At 40.8% G+C, this 16488-nt stretch overlaps 1 protein-coding gene across 2 annotated transcripts; it reads right to left on the bottom strand.

Moving 5' to 3' along the window:
* Positions 1-544: 544 nt before the first annotated feature.
* C1QTNF3 (C1q and TNF related 3) lies at positions 545-12209 on the bottom strand. Of its 2 annotated transcripts, none has more exons than XM_081213164.1 (6): positions 11428-12209; positions 7503-7611; positions 5009-5163; positions 3191-3320; positions 2590-2689; positions 545-1853 (listed from the first exon to the last, which is right to left on the bottom strand). In XM_081213164.1, exons 1-6 carry the CDS (start codon positions 11740-11742, stop codon positions 1694-1696), a joined length of 969 nt encoding a protein of 322 aa, XP_081069290.1. In that variant the 5' UTR covers positions 11743-12209; the 3' UTR covers positions 545-1693. The 2 variants fall into 2 exon arrangements, with proteins under 2 accessions (XP_081069290.1, XP_081069291.1); XM_081213165.1 differs by having other exon boundaries at positions 11644-12203.
* Between the last annotated feature and the right edge of the window lie 4279 nt (positions 12210-16488).

Genomic DNA, 16488 nt, shown 5'->3' with positions numbered 1-16488 from the left:
TGTATGAGAATGGCCAGTGTATATTCACATCATGCCATTGAACACAGCATGACACTTTTAAGAACCTGCTTGTAGAAATATAAGTAATAGTAACATGGAACAAACTGTATTAACTTTTCTTTTAAGGTTATGTTGCACTGACAGTGTATTTTTTGTGCTTCAGTTCTCCCCCAGAGCTCAGCTGGAGTGTATCTTTCTGAATACAATCTTGGTTCTTCCTATCTTGCAACCACTCCTAAAGAGTTCTAAAAAATCCAATATGGGTTATTCATTCGGCCTTCTCGATTTTCAGTGTACTGAGAAAGCAGTGTGGTATACTGGTTAGAGTGTTGGACCGGGAAAGACCAGGGTTCAAGTCCCCACTCAGCCCAGTGGCGTAGCGTGGGTTGTCAGCACCCGGGGCAAGGCAAGTAATTTGCGCCCCCTAACCCGTGGATTTGCGCCCCCTAACCTGTGGATTTGCGCTCCCTAACCCTAACCCCCAGATGTTGCGCCCGGTGCGGCCGGCCCCCCCTGCACCCCCCACGCTACGCCACTGACTCAGCCATGAAATCCACTGGGTGACCTTGGTTCAATCACCATCTCTCAGCCTAACCTACCTCAAAAAGCTGCCCTGATGATAATATGAGTTGGGGGAGAACAAAGTATGTCGCCTTAAGCTCCTAAAATCTATATCCCACCTTATGAGAGAGAAAATAATTTTAATGGTGCATGCAAGAGATTTGTCCAAAGTGGTCTTTAATTAGTAAGTGATCAGTTTACAAAATAAGCAAATAAACACATTCATGACAAAAGATTCAAACTTGTTTCATTCTAGTAAGAGCTAGGGTCAAAATTCTTTAATAAGAACTAATGGCAAATTGATTCTGTTTTTTAAAGCATGCAGAAAAAATTGCTGATATACTTTAAAACATGAAGATTTTCATTCGTGCAAACTAAACAAGCCTACATAGTAAAAAATAGTATATTCTCCATTCTACAAACTCCATTAAGTAAAAGTACTTGAATTTAGCCAACACGCCTAACCATTCATACAGGATGAGTAAATCACTTTATAGACAATTCAATTTAATTTAGCTGTAGATCACCCAAAGCATACAAATCAAGATTTGAGCATTTATAAGGATAAAGAAGGCAAAAATTCTAAACTATTATTCTTCCTAAAGTGGATGCACCAGTTAGCAACTAATTTTAACAGTTCAGAGGTCATGTTGTTATAATGGAACAGCTATGTATATGCACTTCCATATCTGTATTTCCATACTGGATCTGGTGCTGTGCGCAGACTAGGTGTGCTTCTGATTTTTTGTTACGGATGAAGGAGCTCAGAAGCACACATGAAGTTCCCAATGACTTCTGAATCAATTTGAAAGAAGAAAGTAGACCCACAAGCCTGTATGTTGAACAAATCCATACAAGTGTGAAGCCACATTGATTGGGGCCAAAGGCTGTAATCATCATAGCATTCTGGAATAGGATTTTAGATTTCAGTGGCATCAGGGCCATAGCAAGGTAGTGTGGTAAAAACAACAACAACAACAAACCCATAAGGAAGCAGGCCTAACCTTTCTCATACCGCTTCATAGATTTAGACCCCAGCATACTGGTTTCAAAAAGGGCCCTGAAGTACGTTACCATGTTGTTCCAAAGGATAGAGAGAGAAAAGAGCAAAATCTGTCTTAAAATGTTAAGTCTATTTGGTTTCAAAAAGAAGAAACCCTGCAAAAGTGGAAAAGCGTTGATGATCCCCATGGAGTGCTCCATTGCCCATCCTCAGCCAAACTTCATCTCCCTTGGCAAGTTTAAGCACTGCGCTATTGCTTGATGAGTCAGTTTTACCTTTTGATTCATAGCTAAGAATAAAGAGAAGACAACAGGGGTCAACTTTCTATCTGCACATTATTATTTTGAACCAATCCCCCACTGTGGAAATAGGAGTCTAGTTTATTGATTTTACTGATTCTGTTATTTTAATCAAGCCTTTTGTTTCATTTGTAACATGCCCTAGGAACTTATGAAAGGTGGGAGAAAAATTTAAAAAATTAATGGGGGTGTTCAGGACCCAGTATCCTGCTAAGTCCCACTGCTCATCTATAATCCCCCTTTCCTAGTATTGCTTTGCAGCACTGAAGCAGCAGGTTAGGTGTTTAGGAGCATTAATTGCCTAACAATGTAAAGTTCCAGCTGCAATCTTATTCAAATAGAATATAAGCAAGTTGATTTAAGGCAAGCATCCCCAAACTCAGTCCTCCAGATATTTTGGGACTACATTTCCCATCATCCCTGACCACTGGTCCTGTCAGCTAGGGATGATGGGAGTTGTAGTCCCAAAAACATCTGGAGGGCCAAGTTTGGGGATGCCTGATGTAAGGGCAAACCTGCCATTTTCAAAAATAGGCAGCCATACACCAGGTTAGATTGTCAATTTAGCCCGTGGCTGGCTGTTCTTTGTGGCCTCAGCTCTCCTACCAAGGTCTTGTACATCACCTGCAAGCTGACTGAATGTGGGACTTTGAAAGCCAAGTATGTGCTATCCCATTGGACAAAAATTTGGAAGTGTACGAAGTCTAGAAAGGCCAGTCAACTCACCTGTATAAGCTGAAAACTGTATTGCCATTGTGCATTAAATAAACATATACTTCCTCCACATCCTCATGCTTCATCATATTGAAGGTGAAGAAATACACTCCTGAAAAACGATCATATAACTTATTAAATTGTTTATACAAAATAGTTCAGATGGGACAATTCTTACACAAGTACTGCCCTGGCAAAGAATGTAACATACAAAGTGTTTCTGCATATGTCCACTTCCAAGAAAACATGGGTACTAACTACTAAGAAATTGGTTTTGATTCCTTGCATACCAATCCCTCTCTGAAACCTGTATCCTTGCCTAATGGTCTGAATTCTGTGAAGCCACAATGACTTCAATCAAAATAAAAATGGAATATTGGGTGAATCAATGATCCATAATATATTGTTAGATATATAAATTGCATTTGCTCTACTTCTTTCCTCAGATAATAACATACCCCATGCCAATTCCAATTCTATGCATAATTACTCAGAAGACCCTCTTAGTTCAGTAAGATCAATTTCCATGGGTTGTACGATTCTGGCCGTAATCAAGCCAGTATTAAGAAGTCTGGCTGACATTTCTATAGAATCTGCTATTCTTTATACTTACCATTCACGGGTGCTCCAAATCGACCAGTCATCACGTCAAAAAAATTTCCAACGTTGGTTTCAACACTACTGAAGATTATTCCACTGTTCTGGTTACTGAAATGGGTTGCCATTGAAGCCATAAATGCAACCTATAAAAATACAGCTTATGTTTAAGCAGTAGTTACCAAGTAGGACAAAGACAAATTGGAAGGCATGGTTGGCTCAATCCATTCCTTATGGGCTTCTTCCCCACTTTGGTTTGGGACATATTTGCTTTAATTTCCTAAATGTACATTTAGGACCTAGGCCAGCTCTCAGCAAACTGTAGTGATAAAAGTCTCATTGGTTTATGTAAGAACAGAACTATTCATGTGCAGAAAATGAGACATGTAGACACGTGACTTCAGGGTAAACAGCTTGGTTTGAAATTTCACTTTAACACAAAAAGCACTGTAGTGACTGGGTCCCCGGGGTGGGGTGGGGGGGAATTTTCTGCATCAAGTGCCATCTCAGCAGTTATGAGGAAGCAGGAAGAAATGAAGACCTGAGTTGTCTTCAGTTTTGTGCAAGAACTGAAAAATCGCAAAATACATCTGTTGAGCATAAAATTGACTTTCTCATTTTTAAGGACTAGGAATTACAGAGGCAGTGCCTGGGGGCATCTTAGGTGCCTAATGGAGGCTACAGTTCTAGATAAACTTACTTGAGCAAATGTAGGACTTCTAAGTCAACATTGTAGAAGACTGGCCTGCCCTGGAAGTGGGGCTTCAGCACATAATAAATTGTGCAAGTCTACCTAATAAGCATGGTTGGTTTGTTTTTTAAAGTTGCAGCACTCAGCATTTTTTTTGGGGGGGGGGGGTGCAGACTTTAAAAAAAATGTTTTTAGTGCAGAGCATCCTCACAAAATGTGGCTTTTGTCTACATAACAGCATTTTGGCATAAGCCATTAAAATAAAACCTTAACATTAATTATGGAGGGATTAGAAAAATATGCTAAAATGTCTAAAATTTTAACTTTTACAAATTAGTTAAGCAAAATACAACTGATTCTATTTAATTTATCTGCATTATTTAAGTTGGCTATTGGAATGACAGGAGGGCTCAGTAAATTCTGCAAAATCTTTTTGCAGTGTTGAAAGTAAAATAAAGGACAAAGAGCAATATTTTCCATTTTCATCACATTCCATTCTGAATTACTAAAAACTGAATTCCTTTTTTGTTCCTACTATGGCTGCTTTCAGACTGTTATGTTTTGGCTTAATAAGATAAGAAATGATCAAACCTTATGGCCATTTACGCAGTCTGTTCATGCAAGCCAGGAAAAAAAACAACAGGATTCCCCAGCTGCTTATAGTTTCCTGTCTTATCAGAATCAAGAAACTGGTTAACAGATTCAAAACAAACCAGAATATTAAACCAACTTCAAACGATGACTTACTGGCTTGTTCCAAAGTGTTAACAAGAGTTTGCTGGTTCTGACAACTTAGGAAACTACAGTTAACTGGAAACTTCTAGGTTTGTTGTCATCATTTCTCTCAGAAAGGAGGAGATCATATCTCAGCTCATTAAGCAAATATATGATCAGTGTATGTGGACTGTCAGTATTGGTGAAAGGATACTATTTGGGGAGACCTTTTCCACTCTCCAGAAAAGATTGCCGCTGGACAGAATGGTATGGATCCAGTTCATGTCCTTTCACACGTATTGTTAGGTGGTGGCACCTAACCCTGTGGACCAGCCTCCACTCAAAAATTAGGCATACACCAACCATATTGGAGTTTTGGCAAATGACCACTCTGGATGCAACCCCATTGATGTTTCTAAGGAAGTTTACCTGAAGTTCTGGAGGGATTCCAGGGTAACCCTTTTCTCCCTTTGGTCCATGGTGGCCCCGCTCTCCTCTCAGTCCAATGTCTCCCTTGTCTCCTTTGTCACCTTTTGCTCCTTCAGTGCCAGGTGCACCATTATTTCCATTGTTTCCATGGTTTCCTTAAAACAAATCAAGGGATTTTGTGTGTGTGTGTGTGTGTGTGTGTGTGTGTGTGGTTTAAAGTTTCTTGGTTAAAAGCGCCACCCCTCCCAATTTCATTTTCTACTCTTTTGTCTAGAACAAATGATTTAACAGTAATCCACCTCAAGACACTTGTTCATGTGTTCAGTTTTCTATTTCTGATTTCTAAGAAGTAGAAAAGCAGGTTGGGCACTGAGAAGAAACTGCACGGCTGGAAGAGCGTGTTTTATTAGGGTCTGTGTGGGAGGAAATGTAGAGCAGCAACAGAAACCAGCATGAAGCATGAGAGCAACACCCACTTAAGCCATCCATTCCAACAACACCTGAGGCCTCAGGTTCCTAATCCCTTCACTCATGATATTACAAGAAAGTAAATATTTTCTCGACCACATATAAAATAGCAATGATGGAAGCTCTCCCTTGTTTGGCAATGGGTGAATTCCCTGGAAACAAACCATATCTTCATGATTACCGTATACGGTATCTCATATGTTAGTAAGCCTCAAGGCCTAGCATACTGTGGGCTGATAACATCATTGGCCACCATTGACGCTATAGGCCTAAGCCTGGGTATAGTGAGAGAGAGAACATAGAGCAGGGGCCTTTCTGGACTTGTTCCAGAGACCTGATGGTTCCACAGAAGTCTGCATGAGAGAGACTAAAAAACAACACTGCTGAGATTCAGACAGTTCCCATTTTCAGCATCAGTCCCATATGTGGGATACAATTGCTGGGATAAATTTAATCAATCAGTTGCTTCTGAAAAGGCTGTAAAACAATGGCTAGAGGAAGAATGGGTAATCCTTTTGACCTAGAGGGCCATATCTCTCAAAGTTGTCCTGCAGGGGTGGGGGAAACAGCAGCCAACCATGATTTAACTCCAAACATCATCTGATGTACAGGTGATGCTCCTGGAGTTTAATCCTGCTTTCTGAAGGGATCAGTTGCGCCTCAACCTATCCCATACTTCATATCACATATAGCATCAGGTGTGGGGCAGGAGGTCGTGGTTTTGAGGGAAATGACTTTGTGAGTCAAATGAAGAGGCCCAGAGGACCAAATTTGGACCACAAGCCAAAGGTTCCTCACCCCTGGGCTACAGTAATGATCAGGTACTGAGACAACTTGAACCAAATTGACAGTCTTTAAATTAAATAACATGGAAAATGTTTAGAACTTGTATGTGGAACTGAAAATAAAGGGTTGTAGCAAATGGTATCCCTTGTGTTGTTGGAAGATGCTTCTATCAGCTTAACAGGAAGGGAGACAATTTTCCTCAATTTCGCCTCCCTGCTATAGTCCCACCACCACCTTCCATGATGTTCTTCCAAAGTTCATCTAGAGCCGGAGGTGGGAGCACATGGAGAGAAGGAATAAGTGAAAATCACTTCCTTCCACTGATGAGGACCTCTCCGGAATCAAAGAAACTTCGACTAATGCAAGGGACACCACTGGATACAACCCATATCCTTTTTAGTTGCATGTTCTTTGAAGTTCATGATCAATTACATGAAGATGCACATCATTTTCTATGTTGAGATACCAAATTGAAGGGATTGTATCTACTGCTTTTTAAGTTAATGCATTGTATAATCTAAAAAATTACACCATCCTTTATTAGGTTGCCAAATCCCATGCCATGTCATCATTGGACATTTCTGTGCTTATGACTGAAATCATATACCACACTTTTATGGAATGAAAAGTTGGTGGCTGGTTCACATAATAAGCTCTATTCATCACTGTTGGTTTATACCAAAGGAACCACGCAATTTGTACTTCTTCTTTTTTTGCCATCCAAAGCTGCTTATAGAAGCACTTTTATGCAACTATGTCATACTTTTATTACTGGAAATTCTTATTGCTAAAGTACCAACAAAGAGCTAAAGAAAGTCTGCTGCACTATATGGACAGGATGTCAGACCTACTGCTGCTGCCAATGGCTTGTGGTGTGGGCGGGGGAGATGGACAGAAGAACAGTCTGATTGCTACTTGCATGTTGTGCAAACACTCACTGTTGCATAAACTGAGCTTTTAGGGCCAGAGCTGCATGGTTGTTAGCAAGACAGTGCAAAAAAAACCCTCCTGACCCACTTTCCCAAGCATGCATCTGGCATAAGGACTGCGGGAATGAGAGGAGGTGGATAAGGAAAAGAACAAGGCAAGGTCTATCACTGCACCAGACCTTCCAGCTCCATAGGAGTCTAGGAGTTTGGTAGGAGCATAGTGCAGCACAGTATGCCTGCTGTTATCTTAGCAGCCCTCCAACAACCTGAAGCACTAATGTTTATGCAACTTAAACTCTAATTTCCTTTACCTGGCATTCCAGCAGGCCCAGGGGGTCCTGGTGGGCCTTGATAACCCCGAAATCCAAAATCCCCCCGGCAGCCACATTCTGGTGGGCTTTGAGGTCCACTGTGTATAGTCTGCCAATACAAAATTCAGGAACAAAAACATTTTATAGAATATATCCACTGCTGCACATAGATGCACACATACAACAAGGTACTAATCTCCCGCATGTATATTGCTATAGCCATGCTGTTTTGTGTGTGCCAAATAGATAGACCTGCCTTTCTTGGTTCTTCTGTTGTAAGCTGTTTCCTTTCAGACCATCAGTGGTTGGCCTGTCAGGTTCTTTGTCAATTCTCTACAGTGGAAATCCACATCTCAGCAAAAATATATGTGCAGCAGAAGTGCTAGAGAGAGTACTTCAAGAATTGGCCCAAAGAGATGGAGTTGGTTGGGAACATTTACAAATAAGTTTCTAGTCAGTGGAAGCAGCTTAATGGACTGATAGATACTGCTTTGAAACTGGACCTTCTTGCATCCATGCTTACTATTTGCTGCCTGCTCATTTTGTGTGTGTGTGTGTGTGTGTGTGTGCGCGCGCACGCGCACACACAAACATACATTTTTTTTATTTAACAGAAGTTGTATACTGCTTAATTATAAAAATATAAAAAATACATAAAAATACATTAAAGTTACTTATAAAAAGTCAGAAATGGAAGACAAGTTGGCCTATTTCTTTTTCAAAATACAAGTAAGATCAGCAGTTATAAATTATATTATAAAAATATATTAGAATGCTTGTCAACTTTACATATCTGTAAATAAATGATTAGAAAATTATAGTGCTGCAACCCAATCAAAGAAATTGTAATTAATCATTTGAGCTTAAGATTATTAATCAATGGATCTAGCGATTAAATTTCCATTAATCTGTATATAACCCCCCTTTTAAAGCAAGAAGTGTGCTTTCTTTGTTTTTACATGATAAATATGTTGTAACAGCCATCAACTTGGAAGAAGCATTGCCTCCTGTGTGTCAGAAAGAAGATGGCATCATTTTTTAAAAAACTGAAACCCCATCTTCTTTTAGTCACAAAAGTTTGATATCTGGTGGCATCTTATAGTAATAAATAAAAATGCATTCTTGCATGTAATAGCACAGTCGGTAGAGCATGAGACTCTTAACCTTAATCTCTTAATCTTAGTGTTGTGAGCTCCGCATTGTGCAAAAGAGCATTGTGTTGTAGAGGGTTTCGGTTAGATGACTCTTGTAGTGCCTTCCAACTCTACACTTCTATTATAGAGACACCGCTAAATGCTCAAGGGAGGTGTGTATTTGTGTGTAGGAAATACAGGTAATAACTGGGATCTGCCGGAACCCAATATAAATTTCATGAGCATGCATTCCTTGAACAATTTTTCTGTGTTCAATCAGAGCAGATGCGGACACCGTTGCACCAGATGGAGCAGCCATGAAATTTGAACTTAAGCTTGGATTTTAAATTGACAGTTTGCACTTGGGTAGAGATAGTCAAGCGCTATGCATGGTAACCAGAACTGAAGGGTGAAAGTACATTTAAATTGCCTTTTCTTTTTTTTAGCAAAATACATGGGAACAGCTGTTGGGAAGGGATTGGTTCCCAGCTTCTGCTGAGAAAAGCACATTCGAAACTGATGCAAGGTGTGTGTGTTTTCTAATCTGCTTGCCTTGTTGCACTTATCTGAACTAATCTCCATGTGTTGAACAACAGCTTCCTTTGTTAATTACTTGTCTGTATTTGCTATCTGAAAATCCTTCAGTTGGTCATTAATATTTGCGCAGGCAGTTCCACTAATCAGTACAGATACAAACATGTCAGGAGGCATGAAAACAACCAGTCATTAGCTTCTTGCCTTATAAATTAGCCTGAGGAGCCAAGGGCAGAATCTGGAAGAATTAGAATATTTGCTGCCATGTCTTTCTTACCATCTATATTAGGGCCATAGTACATAACACATGCAAGTGCAGCCCAACAGTCCTTTTTGCAGAGAAGTGCATGGGGTGGTTAACCCTTTCCCTACCCTTCCTCTGAATATTTCCTTCCTCTTAATATTCGATCACATGTGGCTCTTCTCCCATAGAGGTTTTCCCAAAACATATCTCAATCCACAATCCAATTAAGTCAAAGTACCGGTATTTGGATTGAAGACATTTCAGTACCATTGACATCAATGGAGCTAAAGTCAGTTTTACTTTAGAAAACTCTTTTGCTTTGGTTAAATCCGGTTGTGAAGTATCCAGATTTTTACCCTCTTGGTTGACTTCATAGTCCATACAAACTGATGTTATAGCTCTTGCAAGTACTATTCCAAACGTGGCAAAAGCGTTCAGACCTCCTTGCCTCAAACTTTGTTGCAGATAACACTTCCATTAGAGGCTGGACTGGCTTCAACAGTTAATAGAATGTTTTGAGTACAGGTAGTGGTTCCACATTTACGGCGGTCTGAGATCAACTAAATTCATGAGGTTAATCCTTAAATATGTGCTGTTAATTCTTCTTTTAAAAATATAAAACTGCTAAGATGTCTATGGTGGCATACTTTAATCCAGGGATAGGGGTTGATGCTGTTGGACTCCAACTCCCATCAGCCCCAGTGACCATGTTCAATTGTTAGGGGTGATAGGAGCTGAGCTCCAGCATGGTCCAGAAGGCTGCAGGAACCTTATCCCTGTTTTAATTTCTCCTGCTGGATGAAATAAATGTTTCTGATTATTGCGCAGGCTTCATTGTTATAATTTTTAAAACAATATGTATGTCTTACTGTTCACAACTTTGAGGATTTCCCTCCCCCCCATTGATAAATAGGCAAGTTTCTCAGTAATTAAATAAATAACACTTAAAAGAAAATAACCAGTATGTATCTATATAAATAAAGTGTATTTATATGTGCACAGTGTTAAACAGTCTAACCTACTGCTCACTTGAACTAGAGATCATATTTTAAAGCCAATTTTAGTTCTATTGGTCATCTTAAATGAAAGTCAGATGAATCATAATAGCAATTAATAATAGTGAAACATACAAAATATATCTCTAATGCAAGGCTAACTGAGTTGAGGATGGAGTCAAGAACATGTTAAAACATCTCATACTAACTGAACAATTTTCTCTGTGTTAAAAATACCGGTCCATCAGCCGTTTGGTTTTCCTTCCTCCCTCCTTTTTCCTTGGTTTTCCTCTTACACAGCAATCCTATAAAAGGCTACTCAGGATCAAGCTCCATTTTCAACAGGGCTTACTCTCTATTAAGTGTGTATAGGATTGCAGCCTTAATTATATAACATATAAAATGCATTGCAAACTCCTGAAGAATATATTTACCCCCCAGAATTATACAATATTTCATTTAAGTCTGACATGGTTAATAAAGAATTCAAATGTTTGCATATTGTGCAGAATTTGCATATTGAATGAATAGGAACTTTTATACCCTGGATTTCCAATAAAACTATAGTTTGATATAGCCAAAGTTATGCAAGCCTTATTCATCTCAATGGGAATTAGAAGCAGTTAACATTGGCTGGATTGCACCCTTAGGCTGCAGCCACACTAGGCTGGGGAGTAAGCTGCATTGAACTCAGTAGGACCTACCTCTGAATAAGCATGCATAGGATGGGACTGTTAGCATGTTCAAAATACCCTGATACAATGAATGAGAAAATTAATGTAAAGGCATTTGATTGCATGCAAAAGTTTACTCTGAATGAAAAACTGCTGGAAATCCTCTGTAACTATCCTGTCTTGCGCTTGCTTCCTTAATTAAACAAATTTGCACAAATAGTCACAGTTTCAGCCTGCATTTTCAATAAACCACTTCTTTAAAAAGTAGTGCTGGTTGTCTCATATAGCAAAACAAAATCCCATTCATTAACTTTCTAAACGTCGTAGAATATTAATTCAGAGTACCTGGACTCTGTTTGAGGTAGTCTGTGCTACATCATCTACCTCTGGTTTCAAGGCATTTTGGTCAGGAGAAGGGCTATTACCATCATCATTCTCAACCGTCCACTCAACAAGTCGACTCCGCTGTCTGAACAATTCCCTGCTGCTGGAACCTTTTTGACCAGTCTGGTGGTGACTTTGCAAGACTTTGGCCACTGGGTTATTATATCTTCTGCTCACCTCCGTGTCTTCATCTTGGCACAGGCAAAAGCGAAGCAACAGAAGCAAAGCCAGGAGACTCCAATTGAGGAAATCCTTGGATGCCATACTATTCAACATAGCAAGGTCTCCGGAGTTCAAGTGCCTTTTAACAAGGGAAAGATCTGCCGTTGCCGTGATGTGGTCTTTTAGGCTATTCCCCACTATTAAGCCTGGCAAGAAGACTTGGTTACCGCAGCTTTATATGCTGTGTGCAATAAATTATACTATGAAAATGTCAGAGTGGCAGGAACCTTCATCCCAAATCGGTCATGCTTCCTTAAACAACCCAGTCATTATTCACCGCATCCCCCCACTGCAGGGAAAATTGATTTGTATGCTGGAAATGGCCACTGTATTTAATGGGCAGCTGTGGTTCCTATTTGGGGGCACTGACAAATGTTGCTCCTTTTTCTCCGTTTTTTGGCATGTTTTCACTTTAGTGTGATGAAATGAGATGGAAATGAAGAACATGTGGCAAATGTTTTAAGCTCCTTGATTAGACATGGAAAAGCTGGGAATTCAGACTTGTAAAAGGTCTTCTGGACTTTGGATAGAGTTCTTAGCCGTTTGCCAGAAACACACACACATACACAAAACGCTATCTGTTCATTCTGGGAAAAAATATATTAATGTACTGGAAATTAGGAAACAAAAGCACAAGGAGAGATTTTTGCACATGATTTTGACTTGCTGGGTTAATCTTACTACACTTACTTTAGAGCAGTCAAATGTTTGCTTGTGTGCTAGTTGCGGATGGAGACTGGAAAACTGGAGACTGAAAAAACAGACAGTTGAATTCAGGCTCATATTGAGTCCCAGTTCCCAGAGCAAAGTTTGAGCTTTCCGCTTAAACATCCCCCCCGCCTCTAATTTCTGAAGTTTTTCTAGAGGCTGTTGCCAAACCAAATTCAATTTTCCTGCCAAGAAAAGATAGATGAACATGAACTTAAGAAGCATGTTTCAGGCTTATAAATGATCATGTCCCTATAAAATTACCCCGTGATTGTAATCTGTACTTACATTGAACCACATTTTGTCCATTTATTCAATTTAGGGAGATGCTTTGGAGCACTTCACAATCGCATTTTAATGTTCCTCTGTACTTACCCACAAATAAACATCCAGGATACTAAAAATACAAGAGACCCTCCAGAAAATATTTCCAGCTTCAAGTCATTTTACGAAATAGAGGATTTTCATTGGAGAACAACATGCCTATAGATTAGAGATGTCATCTGCCTTGATCTTCTCTGGAGCTGGATAGCCAAGAAAATCATGCCCAAAGTCAAATGTCTTATATACAGAGCGGGTGAGAGACAGAAGGGAATACACAGTGGCTCAGCTCTTTAGAAATATCTTGTGTAACGCCATATGGCAGGGACATCCAACTCCCAATAGACTGTGATCTACTCACAGTATAATAAACTGGCAGTGATCTACCCATTGCCACTTTCTTTAAAGCAGCCACAGTTGTTGAGCTCTTTTGGGAAAGGCAAAGTTGTTGAGCGTTGTTTGGGGGGGTGGAGATCACTGAGGGGCCAGAGATCTACCAGGATCATCATCATCATTTTTAATCTGTATATTGTCCTTCTATCTTACAGTACTCAAGGCGGTTTGCAAGCTGAAGAAACAAAATATGTACATCTTAAAACAATCTAATGCAATACAAAAATGTGATAATAAAACAAAACTTTAAAATAAGCAACCTACATCAAAAAAGTAACATTCAACAATAGTATAAAATAGTATAAAATAATAATATCAACATATAAAAGTTAAACAGAAATCCACTCAACAGTTACAATAAATAATTTCTAAACTATAATCAATAAAACAACGGCAAACCACAGTACATAAAGTAATACAATACAAATTGAGAAGCAGAGACTAGAGGGTGGGGCAAGGAAGGTAGAAGGAGGCCTTGCCTGATGCTCTCCCCTCACCTGTTGGACATGCCTGCCATATGGCATAGAACCTACCATTGAATAAACATGCATAGGATGGAGCTGTTAGCATGCCCCTAACACACTGATACAATAACTGAGAAAATTAATGTAAAAGCATTTGATTGCATGCAAAAAAACAAGTTTACTCTGAATGAAAAGCTGCTGCTGTTCCTCTGTAACTATCCTGTCTCGTGCTTGCTTGGTTAATTAAATGAATTTGCATATAGTCACAATATCAATATGCATTTTCAATAAGCTATTTTTCTTTTTAAAGTAGTGCTTTATATGATGTAATCTGAACCGGTGGCAACTGACCAGCATAGGGATCTTGGAGTCATGTTGAACAGCTGAGTGAAAATGAAATTCATCAAAGGCAACTAAAAGAAGTGAAAGCTACCTAGCTGGCTGGTTTGCCTATCATGTATGAAGTTGCAAGAGAAATTGATTTTGGGGAGATAATTTGCAATGAAAAAGGCCGGGGGGGGGGGGGAAGCAGTTTAAAGGGAATTGCTGTTTTTGTAAAAAGTCTGCAGCCATGCTGATCCATTCGAAGCTAAATTGTGAGAGATTCAGGACAGATAAAGGAAGTCCTTCACACAGCAGTCAAAACTACTGTAGAGAATTCACTACCACGAGACATGAAGGCCACCAACTTAAATGGCTTTAAAAGGTAATTAGACAAATTCATGGAAGATCGGGCTGCCATGGGGAAGCAACAGCAGGAGAGAGCTATTGCCTTCTTCTGGGCTTCTTGGCATAGCTGTCCACTTACAGATTTGAAAATAAGGGACCAGAAGCCTCGAAAATAAGGCATCAGCAGCCAAAATAAGGGATTTTCAGAGCACAGGTATGTTCAACTTCTGAGCCCCTCCGAGCCAAAGGCAGAAAGCCCAGCCAGCAGCCAAACGAAGCCTCAAGCGGTGGTTCCCACAGCGCAGCAACCCGGCAAAGGGGATGCAGCAAGGAAAACCACGGTCGCCTCTCCGCTGGGAAGCACTGAGCAAAGGCGAGTCCCCAGGCAACACGGCTGATTTGATCAGCACAAGGCATGCAAGCTCAACCCCCCAGTCGTTCTTAGACTCCTTATTGGGTGAGCAACGCAGCCAAGCACCACAGTTGGAGCCTCCCTCCTCCCTGGCCGGCAGGAAGGGAGGGAAAGGAGCTGCTTCCTTTGAAACCCGGGAAATTTAAGGGACATCATCAATAAGGGACAGCAGCAGGACACACGCTGTGAAAAGGGACTTTCCCGCCAAATAAGGGACGGTTGACAGCTATGCTTCTTGGAGGCATCTGGTTGAGCATTGTGGGAAACAGGATGTTAGGCAAGAGAGATGTCTTGGTTTGATACAGCAGGACTTAAGTTCTTAAGTTGCAATTCTCTGTAAATAGCAGTATGAAGTACTAGTTACAAAGAAATTCAGATTTTAGGAGCTATGACCATCTCATTATTCTTCTCCCCCCATTTCTTAGTAGGAACTGGATGTTCTTGGTAGCCAATGGTTAAACCCCAGGAGTTCATAGACATATGGATGAGTCAGAGAAAACATGAATCCCCTTGGCACTTAACAATTTGATTCAGCAAACACAGGGACAGCACTGCTGTTTTCAGCTGGTGATAGCAATTTAACAGCTTGCCAAATGCTGTTCTGGAGTTTCCTGTGGCATTAAAGTGCAAAATGTTTCCAGATGAGTAATGCCCATTCATAGCACACATAAAACGGGGAAGGGGAAGACGAAATCAAAGAAGGTATGGTTTCATGGTTTTCTTGCTTGAGCAGAATCTGAAATAAGCATGATTTTGATGCAAAGGCTGTGGTCTTCCTTGCACCCTAATTATTGTTACATGCCACCCCAATCTCTGCCAAACAGTAGCGAAATTCCAGGGGTCTCCGGCACTCATTCAGGGTTGTGTTTCCTCTAGGAGTTTATTTTATTTATTTTTATTTATAAGATTTATGCACCACCCTTCCTCACAAAATCTCAGGGCTATACAATGTGTTTTCTTCAGACACAGCGAAGGCTGTAGTATTTTAAGATTTATGTTTTATTTTATTTATATACACCTAGATCTAGAGACATCACCTTGCCAACAAAGGTCCGTATAGTAAAAGCTATGGTTTTCCCAGTAGTGATGTATGGAAGTGAAAGCTGGACTATAATGACCGCTCCCCGCTTAAAACGGGGGGCGCCCTTTGCGTGGGCGCGTGCAGCCCCTAGATCTGGAGTGGCCCCAACAGCATAGGCTTGGCTTTGCCTTCCCTCAGGTGTGATACCTGGAGGTCTCCGCCTACCTCAGTCAGTTGTCCAATCCCACCTGGGGGAAGCGTTGCCAAGGAGACCAGGCCAGGTAGGGGAGGGATTACCTGCCCACACAATAGAGGGAGGATCTTACCTAGGAATCCTCACTTGGCTCCAGAGCTTCTCCCACCCTACCCACCCTCAGTTAATGTCTTATTTTGCAGGTTAACTTTTCTTAACAGGTTTTGCAGGTTAACTTTTCTTCACAGGTATGCGGGCGCTGCTACGTTAAGGTCGCTGTTAAAGGGCCGGAAAGGAATTTCCCTGCATTGGCAGGTTTCGCCTTTCCCGTAGCACGTCACAACTTTGGCGGTATCAGGCCTTGGGCGGAATCCTTTTGTCCATCTTCCTCTTGCGGCGGCGATACCAGGGTTCCCCGTTAAAGGGGTTTTCTGAAGGGAGGCTTTGGCCGTACACCGAAAGGTCGTCATTGCTCTCTCCTGCGGCGGCGGCGTTACGGGGGCGGCCATCTCTGCTTGAACATATGTTCTCCAGAGCCGGCCCATCCCCCCCCCACACACACTGGATAACCCTGATGCTCCCTAGGTTCCCGGCTGGGGACCGGGGAGGGAGAACGCCC

Source organism: Podarcis bocagei, assembly GCF_964188305.1.
Source record: "Podarcis bocagei genome assembly, chromosome: 11".
NCBI classification, from domain to species: domain Eukaryota; kingdom Metazoa; phylum Chordata; class Lepidosauria; order Squamata; family Lacertidae; genus Podarcis; species Podarcis bocagei.
This window is presented reverse-complemented; position numbering and strand designations above follow the sequence as displayed.

Bases quoted from the DNA above. Each gene is read 5' to 3' on its own strand.
- C1QTNF3 (XM_081213164.1), bottom strand. From the start codon at position 11,742: ATGTTGAATAGTATGGCATCCAAGGATTTCCTCAATTGGAGTCTCCTG. The intron at 7,612-11,427 runs GTACTCTGAATT...TTGTATTGGCAG, and splicing joins CTACCTCAAACAGAGTCCAG to ACTATACACAGTGGACCTCA. The intron at 1,854-2,589 runs GTGAGTTGACTG...CTTTATTCTTAG, and splicing joins ACAGTTTTCAGCTTATACAG to CTATGAATCAAAAGGTAAAA.